The 15,872-nt window shown below is 43.0% G+C and overlaps 1 protein-coding gene across 3 annotated transcripts in view; it reads right to left on the reverse strand.

The window, feature by feature from the left end:
• The window catches only part of myo1ea (myosin IEa), a 149,960-nt gene that overhangs the window by 77,727 nt on the left and 56,361 nt on the right, over window positions 1–15,872 (reverse strand). For all 3 annotated transcript variants that reach the window (XM_072565032.1, XM_072565030.1, XM_072565031.1), the window contains 3 exons: window positions 15,057–15,151; window positions 8,220–8,307; window positions 7,486–7,575 (listed from right to left, as the gene is read on the reverse strand). In XM_072565032.1, the coding sequence (XP_072421133.1) occupies window positions 7,486–7,575; window positions 8,220–8,307; window positions 15,057–15,151 (273 nt within the window). The remainder of the gene's footprint in view (window positions 1–7,485; window positions 7,576–8,219; window positions 8,308–15,056; window positions 15,152–15,872) is intronic.

Genomic DNA, 15,872 nt, shown 5'->3' on the forward strand with positions numbered 1-15,872 from the left:
GTTGGAGGGCATCTTTAACCACGTGGGAAGGGATACTGCGGTCTCTAAAGAAGGAGGCCATCTGGTGTGTTCTGTGGTGGAACTGGTCCTCCTGGCAGCAGATACGGCGGAGGGGGAGAAATTGGGAATACGGGATGGCATTTTTGCAAGAGATAGGGTGGGAAGAGGTGTAATCCAGGCAGCTGGGGGAGTCGGTGGGTTTGTAAAAAATGTCAGTGTCAAGTCGGTCGTCATTAATGGAAATGGAGAGGTCCAGGAAGGGGAGGGAGGTGTCAGAGATGGTCCAGGTGAATTTAAGGTCAGGGTGGAATGTGTTGGTGAAGTTGATGAATTGCTCAACCTCCTCGCGGGAGTACGAGGTGGCGCCAATGCAGTCATCAATGTAGTGGAGGAAGAGGTGGGGAATGGTGCCGGTGTAATTACGGAAGATCGACTGTTCTACGTAGCCAACAAAGAGACAGGCATAGCTGGGGCCAATACGTGTGCCCATGGCTACCCCTTTGGTCTGGAGGAAGTGGGAGGATTTGAAGGAGAAATTGTTAAGGGTGAGGACTAGTTCGGCCAAACGAATGAGAGTGTCGATGGAAGGGTACTGTTGGGGACGTCGGGAGAGGAAATAACGGAGGGCTTGGAGGCCCTGGTCATGGCGGATGGAGGTGTAGAGGGATTGGATATCCATGGTGAAGATGAGGCATTGGGGGCCGGGGAAACGGAAGTCTTGGAGGAGGTGGAGGACATGGGTGGTGTCTCGAACGTATATGGGGAGTTCCTGGACTAGGGGGATATAGGACAGTGTAGAGGTAGGTAGAGATGAGTTCAGTGGGGCAGGAGCATGCTGAGACAATAGGTTGGCCAGGGTGGTCAGGCTTGTGGATCTTGGGAAGGACGTAGAACAGGGCAGTGCGGGGTTTCCAGACTATGAGGTTGGAAGCTGTGGGTGGGAGATCTCCTGAGGTGATGAGGTTCTGTATGGTCTAGGAGATGACGGTTTGGTGATGGGGGGTGGGGTCATGGTCGAGGGGGCAGTAGGAAGAGGTGTCCTTGAGTTGGCGTTTGGCTTCAGTGGTGTAGAGGTCAGTGCGCCAGACTACCACTGCGCCCCTTTTATCTGCTGGCTTGATGGTGAGGTCGGGATTGGAGCAGAGGGATTGGAGGGCTGCGCGTTGTGAGGGTGAGAGGTTGGAGTGGGGGAGGGGGGTAGACAGGTTGAGGTGGTTAATGTCCCGGCAGCAGTTGGAAAGGAAGAGGTTGAGGGCAGGTAATAGGCCAGCGCGGGGTGTCCAGGTGGATGCAGTGTGTTGGAGGTGGGCGAAGGGGTCCTCGGGAGGTGGGCGGAAGTCCTGATTGTGAAAGTAAGCTCGGAGGCGGAGGAAGAAGTGCTCGATGTCATGGCGTGTATTAAATTCATTGATGTGTGGACGGAGGGGTATGAAGGTGAGTCATTTGCTGAGGACTGATCATTTGTCCTCAGTGAGAGGGAGGTCTGGAGGGATGGTGAAAACTCGGCAGGGCCGGGAGCTGGGATCTGGTGTGGGTGTGGAGCTGGGAGTGGGGGCGGAGCCAGTAACTGGAGTGGGTGTGATGGTGGGGGGAATCGGGGTGGAGGCATGAACAAGTTTGTTGTACATACAGTTTTTGATGTTTGAGATGGAGTTGAAATACTGTTTACTTACAGTTCCACTGACTAACCAGGTCATACCCTCTGCCTGTCTTCACTTATCCCCACTTCACCACCCTGCCTCCACAACCCTCTTTATCTGCAGTTCCCCACACCCACCCCAGTCCTGAAGAAGGGTTACACCTGAAATGTTGACTTCACCACCTCCTGACGCTACCTGGCTTGCTGTGTTCTTCCAGCCTCCTGCTAATCTACTTTGGATTCCAGCATTTGCAGTTTTCTTGTCTCAAACTCAAGCTGGATCAGACTTTGTACCTTCTTCATCCTTTATTAATTTGTACAAAGCTTTCCTTTCCTTCCTGCAATTTACTTTAAGGCAGCTAATTAAAGAAAAGTGGTTCCTTCCCTCGACCTAATTTGATATGATCAGGAGCTTTCCAATGAAAGACAACCTTGAGACCAAGCAAAAAGCTCAGATGCATCTGGTCTTTGACTGATTTATGTAAAATTCCTGTTGCCCAGTCTGTGCTGGGTAATAGTTGTAGTGTGTAAAGGCAAACAGAAACCTCCTTTCAGGACAAAAAAGATTATTTCAATGAGGGATCAGACCGATTTTTTTTCTTAGATTCCCTACAGTGTGCAAACAGGCCCTTCGGCCCAACAAGTCCACACCGACCCTTCGAAGAACAACCCACTCAGACCCATTCCCCTATCCTATATTTACCCCTGACTATGGGCAATTTAGCATGGCCAATCCATCTAACCTGCACATAGAATCATAGAGTCGTAGGGATGTACAGCATGGAAACAGACCCTTCGGTCCAACCCGTCCATGCCGACCAGATATCCCAACCCAATCTAGTCCCACCTGCCAGCATCCGGCCCATATCCCTCCAAACCCTTCCTATTCATATACCCATTCAAATGCCTTTTAAATGTTGTAATTGTACCAGCCTCCACCACTTCCTCTGGCAGCTCATTCCATACACATACCACCCTCTGCGTGAAAAAGTTGCCCTTAGGTCCCTTTTATATCTTTCCCCTCTCACCCTAAACCTACCCCAAAAGAGATTCCAATGGTCCAGAAATGTGAATCCTTCTTCCATACACCAGTTCCTCAGCCATGCATTAATTTGCTCTTTACTCCTATTCCTGCCCTCCCTAGCTCGTAGCACTGGAAGTAATCCAGATATTACTACTCTCGAGGACCTCCTTTTTAAATTCCTGCCTAATTCTCTGTAGTCACCCTTCAGAATCTCAACCTTTTCCCTTCCTATGTCATTGGTTTCAATGTGGACAAAAACCTCTTGCTGGCCCCTCTCCCCTTTGAGAACATTCTGCACCCTTTCCGAGACATCCTTGATCCTGGCACCAGGAAAGCAACACACCATTCTGATTTTTCGCTGCTGACCACAAAATGTTTAGAATGATGAAAATGTATAGATGAGGTTGAGGTCAGCATAAATTTTATTTTCAACAGTGAGCACAGATGTTAGCAGTATAACTTATTTGGGCTAGATTAAAAATGAGAATATTTTAAAATTTCCCTTAGGGCATTGGATCAGATGTGAAACAGATTGCTGGAAAAATTAGAAAGTTGAGTTTGCTGTTGGCATTAAAAAGGCAACTTGGGAGTGGTAAAAGCTATTAATACATTGCTGGATTCACATAGGAAATGATGGGGCAGCAGATTGGATCATCAGGAATAAAGCAAGAGCTTCGTGATCCAGCTCCGATCTGTAATCTCACCAGCTCTTCTGACTCGAAACAAACTATCCTCTAAAGTGGGAAGTCATACAAGATGAAAAAGCAACTTGTGGGTCCCATCAGCATCAGCCCACATTAAGAATAAAAATTATCTCAGTGAAGAACTGCTCTGAGTTGCTCTAAATCTGGCTATAAGAATAAGTACAAAAGTGACCTGGAATTATTGTCCATCCATATGGAGCAGCAAGGACCACAAACTATCAACTTGCCTCACCACTCCATACCTCAGAGAAATTGGAGAAATAGGATATGGAGGATCTTCAGAACGAAATAACCTTCTACACTAAATGAACATTGAGATTCTTGTTCCCCATTGGAACTTTCTCAGAACTTACAAAGTGAATCATTGCTAACTTCTTCCCACAATGTTACGTTAATTTATAATTGTAAAAGTCAGTGCTGCATCACCTTTGGAACCTTTTGAAAATCCAAAGTTCAAAATGGTTCAGTTACTGCATTATCAACATTATAGCAAGTAAAACTTGCAAAAGTGAATATATAACCTCCAAATGATGTTTTATTACAAGCAATCTTTTTACAGGCAGACATTACATCTCTTCTTTCTATAGAGAACTTAAAAATTGAGTTGATAACTTTTCTCCAAGTGCACAATTTGCACTTTTTCAATCAATCTCGTATTTTAAAACATTTTCTATTCCTACATTTCATTCCACTTTTTTGGTTGTCATTTTCCTTCTTTTTACTTAGGCTTCTAATAATTAAAGGCATAGCACTTTGTAATAAAATTATAGAGGTCCTATAACAGAGTCATCAATCACCTACACACTGAAACATATTATTTTTAATTTTCTAGATTCAGCTTCTGATCTTTAAAAAGCTGGGTGAGGTCTCCGATAACACCAGCAAGCCTACTATTTTCCAATTCATTGTATAGGGTTCTAAGTTGCTGAAAACATGTTCAGTGTGCACCCGACCTTTGACTGATTACTTAACATTCTTTTTTCTCTACATTCAATCAGATAAACATGTAGAGAGGTCTGCTAAAAACCTCACTTGTGATTCAACTTTATCCCTTTTTAAAATATTCTGTATCTTTTTTTAATAGAATCACTATAATGCAAAAAACAGGCCATTCAGCCCAACAAGTCCACACCGACCCACTGAAGAGTATCCCACCCAGACTTATTCCCCTATCCCATTACTCTACATTTCCCCTGAACATTATGGGCACTTTTTAAGCATGACCAATCCACCTGATCTGCACATCTTTGGACTATGGGTGGAAACCAGAACACCCAGAGGAAACCCACATGGAGAATGTGCAAACTCCACAAAGACAGTTGCCTGAGGCTAGGATCGAACCCGGAGCCCTGGTGCTGCAAGGCAACAATACTAACCACTGAGCCATCATGCTAGTGCTATAATTTTTTTGCCTGTATTCATTGTACAATAAACAGTTTATTTTAACTAGGTATTGGAGAGCTAGCTGAAACCAATATGCAACAAGATGCAGGTTATAACACAAAGGCTGCTGAATGCAAGAGTGTTTCTGCTCAATGCCTTTTTATTTCATTCCTAGCATAGCCTCTCAACTTGTGATGGAATACAATTGCTAAATTGCAGGTTCTTTGTGCTCGCTTATCCTGTACCTTTTATTTAATTTTTTACTTGGTCCTGTGGATGTGGGCGACGCAAGTTAGGCAACATTTCTTAACCCATCCCAGTTGCCCTAAAGGCACCAAGTGGTCAACCACAAGTGTGGAATCAGAGTTTCATATTAAATTCCGAGTTGTTAATCCAGCTTCATAACTGTTCCTACTAGTTGTGAAACCTGAATTGAATAGATCAGTAATTTGTGGGCTAATACCAGAGAAGCGAAGATGAATGTTGACAACAGTTGCATAAACCCAACTGGTTCACCAATGTTCATCAGAGAGAAACCAAACATCCCCACCTCAGACATGGATCAGATTCCAGTTCAGGGAAGCCAGCACAAGATGATAATGAGACTGACACTACAGTCTGCTCTTTTCTGCAAAAGGCTATTGAGAGTCACTTCTAAAAAAAGTGTAACTCAGGACTGGTAAAATTTCTTTTTTACTGCAATACTTGTAAAGAAGTGAGTTCGGCAGATGTTGCTGAAAGATGATTTTATATGCTCCCTCAAAAGCAAAACAGAGAGAAAAACAAACCTAGTGTGTAATTTGAGCCAGTACTTGTTTCAACCCTTCTGATTGCTTAATATAAATGAGTAAACCGCTGTTGTACAGACATGAAATGTCCCAGTTTCGAGTTTTTGAGCTGTGCTATTCACTCGCATTAGTTGATGCAATAGTTGAGGTGACTCCACACACCCAGGCTTGTGGGTAGAAGGGGCTACTCGGGAGGAAAGCAACTAAATCCAGCTGGTAAGCACAAGCCTGGTGACTTCTCTTGCTCATCAGGTTCAAGTGCAGAAGCAGTTATCCCCTCCTCACCTACCTGTGTTTGTATAGCATATACCTTCAAACCTTCAGCAAGGGCCAGGAGGTTATTTATTTATATGAATACAAATTCTCTCAGCCATAGAAAAGATCTGCTCAGAAGACATTGCTTAGCTAACAGCTGGGAACTTTCATTTGAATAATACTCAGCATTCGAATTGGATAATTATTAGGTACTGATGTAAACAAAGTTAGGTAGACATCCTGACAGGATTGGAGTTGTGCTGAAAATGTGTTGCTGGAAAAGCGCAGCAGGTCAGGCATCATCCAAGGAGCAGGAGAATCGACGTTTCGGGCATAAGCCCTTTTTCAGGAATGAGGACACCTTCCTCATTCCTGAAGAAGGGCTTATGCCTGAAACGTCGATTCTCCTGCTCCTTGGATGCTGCTTGACCTGCTGTGCTTTTTCAGCAACACATCTTTCAGCTCTGATCTCCAGCATCTGCAGTCCTCACTTTCTCCCATTTTTTAAGTGACTACAGCGTGTCACAGCATTGAGTACAGGGAGTTGGGCCATCTTGGTGCAGCTTTACAAGACATTGGTGAAGCCATTTGGAGTACTGCATGCAGGCCTGGTCGCCCTACTATAGAAAGGATATTATTAAACTTGAAAGAGCGCAGAAAAGATTTAATAGGATGCTACCTGGACTGGAAGGTTTGAGTTGTAAGGAGAGGTTGGATAGGCTGGGACTTCTTTCCCTGGAGTGTAGGAGACTAAGGGGTGACCTTATAGAGGTTTATAAAATCATAAGAGGCATAGATAAGGTAGATAGACTCCCCTACCATGGGGATAAATTGAAACTAGAGAGCACAGGTTTAAGGGGAGAGAGGAGAAATATAAAAGGGTCTGGATGGGCAATGTTTTCACATACAGGGTGTGATTGTCTGTAATGGGCTGCCAAAGGTGGTGGTGGAGGCAAGTATAATTTTGTCATTTAAGAAACATGTAGACAGGTACATGGATGGGATAAGTATGAAGGGATATCGACCAAACGCAAACAAATGGGACTAATTTACTTGTGAAATTTACTTGGGTGGCATGGACAAGTTTGGGCGAAGGCCCACTCCCTTGCGGTAAACCCCTATGACTCAATGTTTAATTGAAGCATAGTTAATTTTCAAACATCACATTAGTTTCCAATACTCTTTGAGAACAAAAGAGGCATTTTTTTTCCTATTCAGAGGAAAATATCAGAATTATAAAAATAAATAACTTATTATCAGTGCATGCTATGATTTAAAATGATGTTTTGCTTGTTAGAAATTGTGATCAACAACATTATTATATGATATTAGTAGTTATTTCTATCCTTACTTCTTTTTTGGAAACACAGTCAAATACATCTTGGAATAAAAATGCCGCTAGCCATTAGGTAAAGTTCACTTGGTTAGAGGGTAAAGGCCACAGAAACAGACTGCATTGTGGACAGAAAAATTGGTGTGGCCAAGAATTCACAGTGAGTAATGTTTGGGAGATGAAGTATAACGAGAACCACGCTTATTTGCTCTATAAAGGAAATTTAGCACTCGGAGGAAAAGGATCAAACCAGAAATAACCACCAAACATTATTGGAGATGAAGACTTTCCATCAGAGTTCCCCAGCCAAACCCACAGGATATTAACAGTCAAAACAGGACACGACCTCTGGAACTCACAAATCTGCTGGAGTTATTGTTTCTCACTGTCTTAGCATTCCCAAATGCTTCTAGGAGTGGATTTGATTGAAGAATGATGTCTTTTATATGCTGCAACAGAGGAAAAAGAAACCCTCCTTAAAAAGGAATGATAAATTACTGCGCTTGGGTTATATGAAAATCTGCTGCACTGGTCAATAACAAAATATTTCACTACACACAAAAAATTCTGTCTGAAGTACTATTTCTTTATCTTGAAATGAACTTTATCTTTTCGATATCACAGGAGGTGTAGGAACTACACAACCCAGCCAGGCAGCTGAGCAGTCTTGAGAGACAGTACTCAAGAACTCATCTTCTTGAACATTTTGGAATTACCAATCACAGCATTCATAATCGACAAAGTCTTTGATGGATTCAAACATTGTGAACTTCTAGATGGCATTAGAAGATTAGTTAATTGGAAACAATATGTAAGGGTACAGAGAAATGGCAGTGGAATGGTCATAAATGCTCATTGAAGAGACAGTGAGGACATGATGAGATGAATGGCCCCCTTCAGTGCCTTAGTAATTCTGTAAAGTTACCATTTTCTGGCCTCTAGATAAAGTTGTTTTAATGATGCAGAAGGAAGTCTACATGAACTCAAATTTCTGTGAAAATGCAAACTTCAAGGCAGAGGCATATTGGCATAAAAAAAATTAAAAGAAAATATGATATAATGTAGATCTTGCTGTAAAATGATGTCGCTTTACCTGTACTTTGGGCCCACCACCAGAGACTCTGGAGACATAACTCATGATGTATTTTGCAGCCACTGTCTTTCCAGCCCCACTTTCACCACTGAGGAGAAAAAATTGGAAGAAAGATCAATCTTTGTGTTTGCACTGCACACTGCAACATGTGCTGGTCTCGGTCTGTTTTGAACAACAGAATCCAATTCTGAAGAAGAGTCATACCAGTCTCAAAATGTTAACTCTGTTTCTGTCTCCATGGATGCTGCCAGATCTGCTGAGTTTTCCAGCGTTCTCTGTGCTTGTAACAGAATCCATCAGTTGTTCTACTGCAGAAACAATCGCTGATTATTCTTGATGACCATTGTGAAGCCTGGGACTGCTGTCAGACAGACTGTGCAGGCTGGCTCCAAAGAGAAATGAAATGTCGAGTTTGTGTACCACGGCCACATGCCATTTGACACACCACGATTAGGGCAGGGAAGAGAGATAGAGACCAATATAATATGCCAGTGCAGTAAAAGCACAACAGGTCAGGCAGCATCCGAGGAGCAGGAGAATTGATGTTTCGGGCATAAGCCCTGGTTTCTGATGAAGGGCTTATGCCCGAAACATTGATTCTCCTGCTTTGCTGTGCTTTTCCAGCACCACACTCTCGATTCTGATCTCCAGCATCTGCAGTCCTCACTTTCTCCCTGCCAGTACAGTAAACTGTGCATTCTTTTTGATGATGAGGTCACGCGATTAGAGATAATTCACTTGAGGGGAAGTCCACCAGTCAGCCAATTCATAAGGTAGCATTAATAGGTGTTGAGTGGGAAGGAAGGTGCTGCTTCTAAGCTATCACATGATTAACTACACCCTTCCTTATTAGTATAAGTAACTGTAGGAACAAAAGCCCAGAAATGATCTAGCTTATTACCTTTCGGTATGGATTTTTTCACTTCATTCTACTGACATCCCTGGTGTTATGCAAATGGGCCATGTTAGTGCCCTTAAAATGGACCTTTGAATTGTGTGTCCTTGAGCTTCTGACCTAAAGGTGGGTCGTTAGCTCACTGTCTGCTGATGCTTTATCCTGAACCATTTTCCTTTGTAGTTTTTGTCGATGGTGGTTTGTCAATGCCTTCCCCTTCCCTGGGCAGGATGTAAAAGGTCTACCACAGCCAGTACTGGAACCAAACCTATATTGTTGCCACAATCCTAAAAGACACTTTAGCTATTTAGCTAACTGAGCTAACCAGCTCCCTGTTTGCATATTGAGGTATTCCCCTAAAAAATAATTTGCTGCGCACTAACACGATAAAGCCCTGTATTAACTCAAGCTCTTTGATCGCTTAGTAACCTCAAACAGGACAGCTGTGATTAGATGCATGCAATTCCTGTTTGCAGCAAGTTTGTAAGTTGTATGCTTTACATTATCAACTCTTCTGTTGGTATCTAATGATTTTGGTAAGTCTTCAGAATGCTGGGTGTGACTTTTGTCTCATGTTTCACTTCACTTTAAATTTCTCATAAAAACAAAACCATTTTTAAAAATTCCTTCCCTGTAAATTGCTCCAAATTCATGCATAATAACAGTTCCTGAATGAGACGACTGAACACCATTAATCACATCCTGATCTTCAGTGCATGACTTCCTGTTCTCACCCTTTCCTCTGTCAATACACCCAAAAAAACTTTCCTACTGTAGAAATCAGAACCCTGCTAAATGGCTTCCATTTCATTCATTTTGTTATGAATTTTACACACAAAACAAAAATCATGCTTGCACCTTCTATGGGATTTGCAGAAACTAGGAGGACCATTATAAAATGGTAATCAACTTACTAAGACTTTACAAAAAAGAATGAATTGCAGACAGAAACTTAATTGTGCGTAAGTAATTTCAGTGCTGAAACAAATTGCAAATATTGGGAAACATTATTTAAATGATAAGTACAGAATGCTATTACTTAAAGGTCAGAAGGAAGAAGCAAGTAGCTTAAAAGTCGCAACCAAGTCTATTCAGTTGGGTCAATCAACAATGTGGCATCTGATTGAAGACTGAAATCTGACACCCACAAACACAATTGCGCTGTCATCATGGTGGGATCAATCACATTTTTAATTGAGCAAAACAATTCCACGGTTCAATTCCAGACTTGGGTGACTGTCTGCGTAGAGTTTTCATGTTGTCCATGAGCCTGCATGGGTTTCCTCTGGGTGCTCTGGTTTCCTCTCACAGTCCAAATATGTGCAGGTTAGGTGGATTGGCCATGCTAAATTGCCCTGTAGTATCCAGGGATGTGCAGGCCATGGAAAATGTTACAGAGACAGGATGCTCTTCGGTGGGTCGGTGCAGACTCGGTGAGCTGTTTAGCCTCTTTCTGCACTGTAGTTTCTATGAATTGCCATTTCTAAAATGATGTACACCCTAACCTGATGTACAATTGCATTACTGATTTCCAACTTCTCTTCCTCGCCCTCATGCTGGCTGATACTATGTGGTTCCCTTTCACTCGGCTCTGCCCCATCCCCATCCTTACTCCCTTTCAATGTCTCCTTTTCTGCCTTGGTGTCCATTACTACCTCATTAGGGCCTCTTAGAAAAACATCCATAGGCACTACAGCAAACAAAAATCCAAAAACTGGGATCAAAACTAAACTGAAATACTGCAGACACTGGAAATCTGAAATAAAACTAGAAAATGCTAGAAATACTCGGCAGACCAGATAGCATCAGTGAAGAGAAAAGCCAGATAATAGGCGGATTATGAAAGGATTAGGGAATAGGGGTGGAATATGCTCTCAGAGTTTCTCCTTGAGATTTCAAAGCTTCCAAGACATTTTTCAATTTTTAAAAGGATTGTGGGTTTTTTTTGAGGCTTTTTTGATCTTTTCTGATCGTCATCAATTAACTGCTCTTGAGCGTGTTGAGCAGCCTCTGTAATTCTCAATGTTTTTGTTGGCTAGGTCGGAACAGTCTGCTCAAGCACAGCTGTTGGGTTCCCCCATGGGGACCAAGTAAGTCTCTTCAGAGTTGAGGATTATTCAAATGTGTAGGGACCAACTAGTGCCAGCACAAGCACTGCTTCTAACACATCTGCCATGGTTACTGTTCACCATGTTTGACCTCCTGGGTTTTTGCCTCCAATTGGTGATGCAGCAGCCTCCAATATTGCTACCGCTGGAGTTGCTCACTCCCAGTAATTTGGCACCAAGCCCAAATTATACCATTTGCATCGGAAAATTGTCTTGGAAGAGTGATGTACCTTGGTGCTGGGTCAGGGCCTAGAATTCATCCAGGTGTCCATGCCACTTTGAAAATCCATTCCAATATTTCAGGTCAATGACTATCATAAGATTACTGCATGCTGTTATCGCTGAAGAAGGAAGCTGATGTGATGTTCTCAAAAGCATTTAATGAATGCTGCAGCAATCTTTCTTTTTATTGAAGTATGAAAGGGGAGGCAAAGGGAGCATCAACAAAACTCTGATTTGCAAAAGGATTAAATAAAAGTTTCAGGTGGAATCTTCTCGGGCCGGAATGATGAGGGCTATGGCAAAAAATCTGGCAGAAGCATACAAGAAGTCCAACAAGGTCCACTTCAATGCGAGAACAACTCACTGCATCTTTTAACTGAGTTCTGGCCATCAAAGTTATATTGCCACCTGCAATAGTAAGTTGCCCATTAAGGGGAATTATTGCTTGTTAATCGTTTATTGACTGCAGATCTTACATCATTAATGTTTAGCTACCTAATATACTACATGCCACGAGCAAACTAGATGCTTGATGTGGAAGTCAATGTGGATACCTGGCAACTTCAGCCTGCCATGTACCCAAGAGACCTCCATGTTGGACACCAGGCACCAACATCTCAAGCTACGCTCCATGGGCACTGGCCACACACACCCAATGTCTACAGTTATTGACACCTGACATGTGCAAGGCTCTAAGACCCCTCATGGCACATCTCCAATCCACTTACTCTGTACCTCAAAGCTGCACCTCGGGCTGCAGTTTAGACTCAGGGACACATCCAGCTCATGAACTGGACCAGGCTGCATCTCTGAGCTGTTTGCTTGCTCTCTTAGCACTCACTCATTTTCAGCCTACCCTAATGATCACAACCACTTGCCTTGCCTTCTCCATTGAATACCGACAGTCTGGCCCAATGAGTCCAAACCGCCCCTCTGAAGAGCATCCCACCCAGACCCATCCCTGTACCCCTGTATTTACCATGACTAATCCACTTAGCTTGAACATCCCAGGATATTATGGGCAACCAATAACATAACCAATCCATCTGACCTGCACATCTTTGGTATGTAGGAGGAAACTGGAGCACCCAGAGGAAACCCACACCGAGACAGCAAGAATGTGCAAACCTCACACAGTCACCTGAGGCTGGAATCGAACCTGGGTCTCTTATGCTGTGAGGCAGCAGTACTAAGCACTAAGCTACTGTGCCACTGTGCCTCCTAACCAGACTCACAGTACTGCTGTATTACCATGTTATTTAATGCAGGCACAAAGCCAGGAAGCTTGTCATGGTTGTCAGTAGTCCTTAGTCTAATCAAGGGAGATAGCCTTCGCTCAGGGAGTCTTGGCACAATAAGTTAAGGGCGGATCCCAGTCCAGGGGCTTGAACATAGTCAGTCAGCTGCTCATTGCAGTCAGAGTCAAGGCAAACAGTAGAATGGGACTAGAATCGGATAAGATTAATGCTGTAGGGGCAGGATATGCATTCACTGAGGTGGGTTTGGTAAGATGCAGCAGGAAAACCTGCTAAGCCTCAGATAGAAACCCTCCATGCAAATCATAGCCACAAAACACATGACTCAGCTCATAAGTTATTTTGACCTACTACTCAAAGACACCATTAATGAAGTCATCATGATTACACAACTTCCCATCCATCTCTAGCCAAAATTAGAGAAATAGGGTTGTAAAGAACAGAAACAGATCCCTTGGTCCATGCCGACCAGATATTCTAAAGTTAAACATCACACAACACCAGGTTATAGTCCAACAGCTTTATTTGGAAGCACTAGCTTTTGGAGCGCTGCTCCTTCATCAGGTGGTTGTGGCTAAATCAATCCAGTTCCATCTGCCAGCATTTGGCTCATATCCCTCTAAACCCTTCCTACTCATGTAAGGATCAGCTAGGAGAAAGTGAGGACTGTAGGTGCTGGAGACCAGAGTTGAAAAATGTGGTGCTGGAAAAACACAGCAGTTCAGGCAGCATCCGAGGAGCAGGAGAATCGACGTTTCGGGCATAAGCCCTTCTTTAGGAAAATTCATGTAACCCAACCAGATACCTTTTGAATGCTGTAATTGTACCAGCCTCCACCACTTCCACTGGCAGTTCATTCCATACACGCACCACCTTCTGTGTGCAAAAGTTGCCCCTTAAGTTCCTTTTATATATTTCCCCTCTCACCTTAAACCTATGCCCTCTGGCTTTGGACTCCCCTATCATGAGAAAACAACAGTGGCTATTCACCCTGTTCATGCCCCTCATGATTTTATAAACCTCTATAAGGTCATCCCTCAGCCTCCACTATTCCAGGGAAAATAGCCCCAGCCTATTCACTTCTCCCTATGGCTCAAACCCTCCAACCATGGCAACATCGTAGTTAAACCTTTTCTGCACCCTTTCAAGTTTCATAACATCTTTCCTATAGCAGGGAGGCCAGAATTGAACGCAGTATTCCAAAACTGGCCTCACCAATGTCCTGTATAGCTGTTACATGACAGCCCAACTATTACACTCAATTATACTCAATGCATTGACCAATAAAGGCAAGTGTACCAAATACCACCTGCACTACCTTGTCTGCCTGTGACATTATGGAACTTTTACAGGTTATTTGGTTACACTATTGTTTGGCACACTTTCTTGGTAACACAAACAACATATACAGAATACAGATGCACTGATTTCACGTGGACTCGCATGCAATTCAATGTGTTTAAGAGCAAATCCCACAGGGATAAAAGTTGGTGGCTCCTATTTCAAGGAAACCTTACAATAGAACAGCTTCCCTGAAACTTCAGAACAATACACACATTGTCATTATAATTAACAAGCACACAATTTCTCCAGGCTCACACAGTGCCACTTTTCATAGCTGGACAGAATAGGGCACAGCTTATGTTGTGTTACTGACAATTGATTTTGTAAAACGAGGGCAAAAGGAAATCTTGGATTGGAATTGAACATGCCTCACCCATCAATAGCTGAACCTTTAGCAATTTGAATGTATGAGTGCAGATATGCACACTCATCACACTGGGTCAAAATGTTGCTGTGGTGATAAAAAAATCAGATGTTGTAGCATAAATGCTGACTGAACAGATCTCCAGGATAACTCTGGAGTCAAAGGAACCTGATTCAAGCAGAGTGAAAACTTGGGAAGTGTTCTCTTCAACTGCACTGTGGGAACAATTAATGCTTTGAATAATTAATCAAAGCCAATGAAAAGGAAAAATATAAAAGGACCAAAATAGCTGCTTTGCACCAAGAATGGGAACAAAGTAACCAGAAAAGCTCCAAGGTGCAAGCATTTTAATTGATTATGCATTACCATTGATTTCTTGCATAATGCAACGAACAAACTCATTCCCCACAAAATACAGCAATTATTTACTGCAATAAACCTGACTGTTAAGAAACCAAGCTTTTTTGTAGCTGCTAAGTGCTTGATTATGCCTAAAGACAATGAGACATATAAAAGGTAAAGGCTGCTAGAAAAATCACCCAATAAATAACTTTTGTGATTTGGTTGGTTATAAATCAAGAAAGGGAGAAATTCCTCCCATTATGTTTTACTCAGCTGCAAAAAGAGTATATATACAAATTGGATTACCTGATGATGACACATTGATTTTCCCCATCAATGATCATGTTGCGATACATGTTATCTGCCAGAGCATAGATGTGAGGTGGATTTTCATATGGGGCCTAGATGATGGGGAAAGAGGCAATGTTAACGGAAGTACAGAGATACCATACACACAAATCCACATCAACTATCCTCATGGCGCCCAGTCACCAACAAGTAAATATGGGCGTAAAGAAAACAAAGATCTAGAAAGAACGGCAGAATTTAAAGTCATGCTAAGTGGTAACACCTCTGCCTGCTAATCAATCTCAGCTGCAGCAGCATGAGGACCTTAACCTGGCATAAATCACCCACATTTGGCCTCAATTAGCATCTTGCCAGAGAGGCTATCCACAAGCCTACCTGCTCCAGACTCGATCAGATGGAGGATACTAGGTCATGGAGCCCCATCCAATTATATGCCCCAGCCTCCAAATTTAATGTGGGAGGGGGCCTCAAATCCAAGGGGACCTTCACTTCAAAAGATCCACCAGGCCAAGAACACTGATCCTGTAATCGCACTGTGGAAAATCAAGGCCTAATCTCTCAATATATCCTCTCCACTGGGAGTCGGATAGCTCAGCTGGCTGGGCAGTTGGTTTATAATACATAGTATGCAATCAGCATGGGTTCAATTTCCTGCACTGGCTCAGGTTACCATGAAGGACTTTCTTTCTCGATCTCTGCCCTCACCTGAAGTGTGGTGACCTGCAGGTTAAACTATCTCCAGTTAATTTCTCTCTACTGAGACAGTGGAACAATGGCAACTTACCTTTACATCTCCATTATATCACGAAGTAT

The sequence above is a fragment of the Chiloscyllium punctatum genome, chromosome 48 (genome assembly GCF_047496795.1).
Source record: "Chiloscyllium punctatum isolate Juve2018m chromosome 48, sChiPun1.3, whole genome shotgun sequence".
Classification (NCBI taxonomy): domain Eukaryota; kingdom Metazoa; phylum Chordata; class Chondrichthyes; order Orectolobiformes; family Hemiscylliidae; genus Chiloscyllium; species Chiloscyllium punctatum.